At 48.8% G+C, this 9,107-nt stretch overlaps 1 protein-coding gene across 1 annotated transcript; it reads left to right on the forward strand.

The window, feature by feature from the left end:
- Positions 1-461: 461 nt before the first annotated feature.
- On the forward strand, positions 462-5,213 carry LOC150050102 (cystatin-C-like). Its single transcript, XM_090351910.1, has 3 exons — positions 462-845; positions 3,834-3,947; positions 4,877-5,213. Exons 1-3 carry the CDS (start codon positions 600-602, stop codon positions 4,958-4,960), a joined length of 444 nt encoding a protein of 147 aa, XP_090208036.1. The 5' UTR covers positions 462-599; the 3' UTR covers positions 4,961-5,213.
- Positions 5,214-9,107: the final 3,894 nt, after the last annotated feature.

A 9,107-nucleotide genomic window follows, 5' to 3' on the forward strand; every position in this document is an offset into this window, starting at 1 on the left:
CAGACACCTCAGAAATAGCATCCCTGAGTCAGAGATTCCCAGACTTGGATCCAGGACTGGCAGCGGGACTGGCAGCAGTCTGACATCCAGGAAGCCAGGAATGGACTGCCCTTTTAGCTTTGGTTTTTCCTAGAGCAATCGGAGCTCAGAGATCACAGGCTTCTTCAGAGCCCAAAAGTGCAGTGGCATCTTCCCGGAAACCAGGACTGGACACAGTTCAGAAGGAGGGTCCTGACTTGGGAGTGCCCGGAGTGCAGAGGAGAGGGCGACTCCCCAGGACTGTGGGGGGCTGGGGGGGGGAGAGAGGGGGTCCTCGTGAAGGGGGTGGGGAGGCGAGGCTGGAGAAGGGGAGGAGGCAGGCAGGGGCGCGGGCCGGTGGCCTCCCCGCCGCGCCCCGGGCTGGGAGGGAGAGAGGAGGGGCGGAAGGAGAGGGGGGCGGGTGGAGGCCGGAAAAGGAGGAGCCTGGTGAGGGAGGGTGGGATGAGTCCCGACGCCAGCCGGGGATAAAAGCCGCGAGCGCCGCCGGCTTTCCGATCGGCGGTCCCGCGGCAGCTCCCACCTCCTCCCGGGTGGGTCATCGAGTGGAGTTGCTGGCCATCATGTCGTGGAGCCTGCGCCTGCCGCTGCTCCTGCTGGCCGCCCTGGCCGGGGCCTTGGCCGTGAGTCCCGAGGCCGGCGTGGGCGCCAGCCAGCCGCGGGCGAAGATGCTTGGGGGCATCCTGGAGGCCGACGCCAACGAGCCGGGCGTGCGCAAAGCGCTGACCTACGCGCTCAGCGAGTACAACAAGGCCAGTAACGACGCGTTCCACAGCCGCGTGGAGCAGGTGGTGCGCGCCCGCAAGCAGGTGCGTGTCGGCTGCGGGGAGGAGGGGGGGCTGGGGGTGGAGGGCGGGCGGGGGAGGGGGGAGGATCTGGCTGGACCTTGGCCCCTGGGGCGTTTCTCGCATTTCCCCGGTCCCGCCCCCTCTCTCCCTGCCAGCTTGCTCCGCCCCCCCACCTCACCCTGGCCTGCCAGCGCTGGCACTCACCTCTCCTCCTCACCCTGGAGGGTGGGTGGGTTGGGTGGTAGAGAAGGGGGGGGGATCCTCCATCTCTCCTCCCCCTCCCTGCCCCCAGCAGCCCTTCATGGGCCTGTTTCCAGGATTGGCCTCTCTGTGTCCCCCTAAAAACCCAACTTGGCATGGCACTTGGGGGGACCTGGCCCCTCAATTGTGTTTCTCAGCACAGCAGTTTTCAGCAGGCATCCGAGGTTTCTCTGAGGGAACAGGTTATGGGGAATCCAGCCTAACTCCCTACCACCGGCCTTAGTGGGACTCCCAAGTCACTGTGCCACACACCAGGGCACGAAATGATGTCTTGGCTTAGTTTCCCTGTGACTTGTTTTGATTCATAGAGCATCTACGGAAGGAGTCACAGCACCCCTGTGGATGCTACACCCTGGCCCCTTCCCCCCCCCCTCTCTCTCTCTGTCTGTCTGTCTGTCTGTCTGTCTCTCTCTCTCTCTCTGTCTCTCTCTCTCTCTCTCTGTCTCTCTCTCTCTGTCTCTCTGTGTTCTCTCTCTATATGTGCATTTATTTCTCTGAACTTTTTAAAAAGTAGTTACACAAAGAGGTTTCAACGCAGCAAGTCAGATTATGAGTACAGCGCATCTGGATCAGTGTCAGTCCTTCCGTCCTTCTCCCTGTCTTTCCCCATCCCATCCATTCTCTCAGATTCCATAGTCCCATTCTTCTATAATTCTCTTTGGATAATAGGAGTATATTTGCCTTCCCTTCCTCTCCATTTTTGTGCCCCTGCCAAAAAAAAAAAACTTGTGAGATCAGATGCTTCCGTGTTCATTTACAAACAAAAGAGGGTTGTCTGCATACCCAGAATGCATTCTGAAAATGAGGAATCAACTCTGACCCAATTCCCTCACATTCAGACTCACTGGACTTGCCGGTTTCCACTGATAAGCTGTCAAGAGTGGGCTGCCTTCTGCAATAGACTCCTAAGCCTCCTTCCTTGTGTTGCACCTCCTCCTGCTGTTTTCCTGACAGTGGCCTTTGGAGGGGTCCTGCCAGTCGTGGTGTGGTCAGTGCCTAGGCACGTCATGAGCCACGTCAGGGATAGCTGCATGTAAATGGGAATGTTTTCTAGTGATACGGTGGTCTTCTTAGTGTGTGTGTGTGTGTGTGTGTGTGTGTGTGTGTGTGTGCCCAATGGTTTTCACTCTGTGAACCCCTGTGGCACAGTTCTCAGAACGGGTCCTCCTCTGTAGTGCATGGTTGTGTAGAGTGCTGCCCAGTCCTGGCTGACCTTTTATTTCCTTCTTGAAGTGCCTTTCTTCCTCTTCCTGGGAGTGTTTCAGGGCAGAGGCCACTACCTCCCAAGCTGAGATAGGTGCACAATGGCCAATGACCCTGGACACTTGAGTGGAGGACCACACTGGACCTTGCCTCTGCTAGCCTTCAGTGTGCCAGCAAGACACAAGGAGTCTCAAGGGAGCATGAAAGGCTTCTGGGTCCCAGACTTGACCCTGAAGGACTGGAACTCAGAGCAGAGGCCCCGAATCTTACACCTAGTGTTTCAACCACAAATGTTGTCTGGAGTGCCAGTGTCCGGGGCTCCTTTCCACCTACTGTTGAATACTTGCACAAATGAAGACCAGCTCGTGTCTCCTGCTGCAGCAGTTACCTGCCACTGTTCCCCTTGAACGTGAGATGTGTTTCCCATGGTCCTGGCACACCTGTGCACACCTCAGATGTGACACTAACTTGGAGAGGGAAGCATAGGGCATTACAGGCTACTGGATTCATGAGACCTGCTTTACATATGGGAACATGATACAGGGAGTTCATTTTTTTTTTTTTTTTTTTTTTTTTGCATAGGGCAAGATCAGGTGCCTTATCCCCTGTCCCTTGTTTTGGGCTTGGCAACAGTTTCTGATCAGTTGCATCTAAGATGCCTTGTGCCAGGAAAGTGTTAAATTCTATTTTTTAATTACATCACAGCCCTGCCTCAAGCAGTTATTCAAGAGGCTGAGATCTGAGTATCACAATTCAAAGCCAGCCTCAACAGATAAATCTGTGAGACTCTTGTGTCCATGTCCAGTTAGCAAAAACTCAGAAGTGGAGGTGTGGCTCAACACCAGCCTTGAAGAAAAAAGCCAGGCAACAGGGCAAGGCCCTGAGTTCAAGCTATAGTATTAGCACACTGAGAGAGATAGCACAGAGGGGCGGGGGGGGGGGGGGGAGATTGTCTCACTGAAGGAGATAATATCTGAGGGAAGGTCTTCCTTATTGGCCTGCCTGAAGCCTTTCAATATGTGAAGCGCTCCACTTCCTGCTGCTGAATGGGAGAATAGTAAGACAAGAATAAATGGAGAGAATGGAATCTTGTGTGGGCTACGTGCTGGGCACTAGAGTGTAGCTGAAGTTTAATCATCAGACCACAACTTTCTAGACTGGATCAGTGTCTCTGCTTCCTAAGCCACAGGCAGCAGAATTTAGCGACTCATAGGTTATGGCCTTAGCTTTCCGCTCAGACTTGCACTGGGCTTCTAGCACACAGAGCTGTTTTCCTCCTCCATGGCTGTCCCCTGAGCTGTCCCCTCCAGCAAAGGGTTGTTAGTCCCTACCTTCTGCCTTCTGTTTTTCCTTCCTCTTCTTTTACTCAACTTCGGGAGACAGTTTCACCGGAGTGGGTCAGAAGAGAAGTGATAGCTGTGTGCTTTGTGTGTGGTGGTTCTCACAGCTCAGGAATGCAGGCGTGACCCCTAGGCAAACACATCAACTCCATGTGACGTACATGCACGCATGTGACCTTCACCAGTGTTGTTCTTTCCACCATAGCTTGTGGCTGGAATAAAGTACTACTTGGATGTGGCGATCGGCCGGACCACATGTACCAAGTCCCAGTCCAACTTGACTGACTGTCCTTTCCATGAGGAGGCCAATCTGAAGAGGGTAAGCATCTGATGGTCATAGGGTATTGGTGTGCATTTGTGTCGATACATGTGGAAAAGTGTGGGTAAAAACCAGCAGGTGTGTGAGGAAGTGAATGTGTATGGGGGTGCGGTGGCTCAGTCACAGATAAAATGAATGTGGGGTGCAGTTGAGTTTCTGCCCCTCCAGATTTGTGCTCTTGCATGCCGGTATGGAGGAGCAGTTTATGTATGTGTGTGATCGGTTTGAATTTGTCTGTGGCTTTAAGCTAGGAATTAGAGTGCTGGGAAACCCTTCCCCCTTTATGTTGCCTGCTAGAGTAGAGAAGGCAGCTACAGAGGTGATTCTTGGGGGAGGGAGAAGATGCTGTGTTGAAGCCTAGCCTGGGCCATCTGCTCAGAGCTACACATGACAAATATATCATAGATCTGTAAGTAGCTAAAACACCTTGAGAATCTCCTCCCAGCCACCAGCCTCTTTCTGTACAGGGCCAGTTTCTGTGACACCATGGCTCTGAGGACACCTGTACTCACTTTGTCCTCATCCCCAGTCCCTTTTCAGAGGCATTTCTCATGCTCCTTTTTCATGCCTCTGGGCCCCACTTACATTGGCCCAGGATCTAGAGAGGAGTCCACTTTGTAACCATAAGCCTTCATCCCTTGCCTGCCCCTCTGGGCTTCCCACCCTGCACAGATGCTCCATAGATCATCTAAGAATCCTGTGAGGAGGAGGACATAGGTCCCCTAGTGGATTTGAAGCAATGGCGGCACGAGGAGCAGACACAGAAGGGTTGAGCAGAGCATCCTGGGCCCTATGCAGGAACTGAGATACTCACGTCTCACCTCCATCATTCTGTAGCTCCCCTCTCCACTCTGGTGTCTCCTGGTCAGGCAGCTTCCCTATCCACTGTAACCCATGCTGATTGCCCTTCTCTCTTTTCCCTTTTACAGAAACAACTCTGCTCCTTCCAGGTCTACACTGTCCCCTGGACGGGCAAAGTCTCCCTGTTAAAATCCAGTTGTGAGAACGCCTGAGGGGCTGTGCGAGGCTGGGCCATGCTGAACACCCCTCATCAAACCCCTCCCCTTCCTGTGCCAACTCTTAGATGGTAGCTCACCCAGGAAGACATCTGGTGTGCTAGCACTAGGAGACTAGTTAGAGCAGGCTGCTCCGTGGATCCCTATGTATCTCTCCTCCTTTCTTTCTCCTTGTATTTTTTTTTTTGGAGAACACTGGGGGTTGCCCACAGATGCTTCTTCTCTACTCAATAAAACAGTACAATCAGCACTCCTGTGTGCTCTCTTGGGACGTGAGGGAGGAAGGATTTGAGTAGATGGAGAGCCAGAAGCCAATGGAAGGAAGCCTAAATGATATGTGTTAGAAACAGCTCCTTAACACCTGCTGAGTTCTCAGTGGGCCTTCAGCCTGAGGAAGAATGGGCTACATATAAGGAGGTCTGAGAGGCCACCCAAGGGTACTCCAGGTAACACCTGGATTCTGTCAAGGTTGACAGCATCTGCCAGCCAGGTGAGTTGGCCACTATAGATGTGGGTTGAACCGGAGCTCCTAGGTGACTAGAGTAGCCGAACCTATCCTCTGACTGCAGCCACATGGAGCCCATGAGTAGACGTACACAATTGGACTTCCCTGAAGTCCTAACCCAGAGCAGAGCCATCAGGATAAAAAAAGGTTATTTTGGAAATATCTGAGTGTTAGATTGACTCTACTACACAAATCAGTGTCTGGGGTGTGTGTGTTTACGAGAGAGGGAGAGAGGGAGAGCGCAGAGAGAGAGAGAGAGAAAACCCAGCATTCTAGAATCCAGACCTGGGCATGAATTCCACTAGCTCTGACTAGTTCCTGAGAATAGTGATAACTTACTTTTTGGAGTGATGACAATTAAATGTGCTTTTCTCTCTCAACACTTGATGCGTACAATATTGTGATATATTGGAGTTTATTACATGAATCTATATTAATTTAGCCCCAAGGCTCACAGACTACTTTTTCTGTTATTATTATCTTTAGTTTTACAAAGGGGTTTCAGTTGCACATGTCAATTCATGATTACAGTGTCATCCCTTCAGACTTTATGTGGTGCCTTATAAGACTTGAAATTTTTCTCAATGATATTTTTAGTTCTTGATGTGTGAGATTTCCAAACGTGGCCTCCAAAAACCACCTTGATCTCAGAGGAAATCCCTGTGGCTTCACAGACCCCATCTGTATTGTAGTCTGAAACCCAGCTGGGTTTCTTACTTTTTTTGTTGTTGTTTCCAGTTTGACCTTTTTGAACATATTGTGTTCATATGATTTAAATAAGGCACTTTCTTCTTTCTCTGTTATCCCTTACATTTTGTTTTCTGGATATAATTGTTCTAAGGCAATTATTTTTAAAGATCAAAAGACACAAGTGGTGTTTGGAACCAAAATTATTATTTATATTTCCATTTCAGAGATGACATTTAATAACCCCAGCTTTTCACTGAGGTATGTCCATGTTTTTATTATGTCTCTAGTAGAGTTACCAAACATCTTCTAGACCTGTGAAATTTCCCCTGGATGTTTTCTATCCTGAGGCACAGTATTTATTGCATGTGAATGACGCCAGTCACTGCTGAGGGAGTCAGTGATGTCCCTGGTCTTATAGCAGCTGCTGTAGCAGTTCCTTGTGTGCAAACTCGATGAGAAAGGAGCTCTTGTCCTTGGTAGTGGGCCTGACCTGGGATTAGTCCACAGCTTTATTTAAACATGAGAGAAAAGTCTGAATCTCTCTCTGGCATTGGGAAGGCAAAAAATATTCTCACTGTTCCTTCCCAGTCTACCCTGTACAAAATCTGAGCTCACCATTAACACACATAAAGCTGCGAACCTTTGAATAAAATGATAGCTCAGCAAAGACTAGATAATCTCTGATCCTCTTTGCACCTGGCCTTGGGATTCCAAGGAGGGCACTACAGAATCACATCACCTGAGACAAATGTGAACAAGTCATTTTAACTCAGTAGTCACTGAAAAAGTCAGAACTATGATCAACTCCCTCAAAACCAAGTAAGGATTATATGTAAGGACTCGATTCTGGCTGTGTATGTTGCAGTCTCCTGCGCTGGGGACTACACTGCAGGCTGTATTTACCTGTTTCTCTCTGAGAAATGGATTTTATTGGTCTGGGAGGAACCTGGATATGGGGACTTCAAATACCTACCACCAATGTGCTCTTCAATCCCCTGCTAATCTATAACCCGATGATGTTCCCTTGTGAAAGTCTCTTCTTTACACTTCTGTGCTTTACCAAATGTCAAGTGTCCTCATGACTATTAACATGCTTCTTCATACACTTAGTACCCTAAAACTCAGTGTTTCATCCTTGATTTCTACAGCAGAAGCAAATGAAAACCTCCCTCAACCAAAGGGTGAGTTTGGTCATTAGGCTTAACTGGGGATTTCAAGAGGCTCAGGGGGTTTCTGTGAGGTTAGAACCTCCATAATCTTCAATCCCAGCACTGGAAATGGCCTTGACATCATCCCATAGGTCCCTGGCCTCAAGTATTTCAGTGATACTTCTTTCCTTTAGAGTGTCTCATTTGTCCACACGACCTTTTCCTCTGCATCTCAGGATGTCTGCAGGCTCCGTCTGCATGGCAGAACCATTAAGCTTCTAGTAGATTTTACCCCGCCCATGTACATGCTCAGTCCTGTGGGTTTCCCACTGAGCAGGCTGTACCCCTTTTAAGGGCCTTTTGATTATAAGCAGCAACATTTGGATTTCTTTGACCCCAACCCAGGCCCCTGTGACAGGCTAAGGGAAACACCGTCAGTCTTGGATTGCCACACTCAGACTGTGTCTTGAGTATGTTTTTCTGTCACACTGCTCCTCATAGAGTCAGCAGCACACACCCTTGAGATTAGTGGTTGACTCACTGTGAGGCCTGCCTTCTTAAAACAACAACCAGTTTCCAGTTTGGATCTGCCCTTTCCCTTTCCCTTTCCTAGTGTCTAGGGAGCTGACTCTGCTGAACCTGCCCCAAGTCTGGCCACCCAGGGTTCATGGGGCTTCGTAGTGGAACTTGGTTTCACTAGATGTAGAGTATCTTCCAAAATACATGGGACCAGACAGAGTTGGGTATTTGTGAACTGTTTGTGTGTACACATTCATATTTCTGTGGCTAGGATCGTATCTAAATACAAAACTCATTTTTATATACCTTATTCTCATAATATAAATTTTATACAGTACTTGTAATAATTTCATGCATAAAATGAGGATACACAAGCTGGTGCAGTGGTGTAATCCTAGCTAATAAGGAGGCTGAGATCTGAGGATCCAGCCAGCCCCGGCACAAAAGTATCTCAGACTCTTATTTCCAATTAACCTCTAGAAAATGGGAAGTGAGGCTTGGCTCAGGGTAAGGAGATAGCCTTGAGCTGAAGAGCTCAGTGACAATGCCCAGGCCCAGGGGTGGAGCAGTAGCCTTGAGCTGAAGAGCTCAGGGACAGTACCCAGGCTGAGTTCTAGCCCCATGACCCACCAAAAAAAAAAAAAAAAAACGAGGATACACAGATACAAGGTAAGTGAAAGACATCAGCATGACATGTTTTTTATTAGTAGTATTCTTTTCTGAAAATGCTAAAAACAGAGGAGCTATTGTTCTATGCCAGGCAAGGAGTACATTTCCTTTTGCATAATATCATCCCTTCCCTTGCTCTCTTCCAGTTTTTCCCTCCCATCCCCACCCATACGTTATATAGTTAATTTTCAACACAGTATCCTGAGAGTGTCATTGCTGCATTTGTTTACCCTTTGTCTCTCCATTTCTGTGGCCTCCTATTGCACTCCCAAAGACACGTAGACAAACAAACAAGACAAAAGGAAAGGAAACAAAAACAGCAAAACAAAACAACCCCCCCCAAAAAAAACCCACCCACTCTTGTTTCCGTTTCCTGGTGTTCATTTTTATAAAAAAAAAAACTATTTTCGCATGATCAGATGCATATAGGCTTTGTGCCTTTATGTTCTTCTCCTAAGAGAATCACTGTGTATGAATGCCTAGATACCTGTATAATTTATTCTATCCTAGTGTAGTTTAGATTTGGCTCCAGATACGGGAAAACTTTCTCTCTAAAGCTTAGTTTACCTAACTTAATGTGATTCTAGGTCCATGACACAATGTTATTCCAGTC

The sequence above is a fragment of the Megascapheus bottae genome, chromosome 18 (genome assembly GCF_031878675.1).
Source record: "Megascapheus bottae isolate mThoBot1 chromosome 18, mThoBot2.hap1, whole genome shotgun sequence".
Taxonomy (NCBI): Eukaryota; Metazoa; Chordata; class Mammalia; order Rodentia; family Geomyidae; genus Megascapheus; species Megascapheus bottae.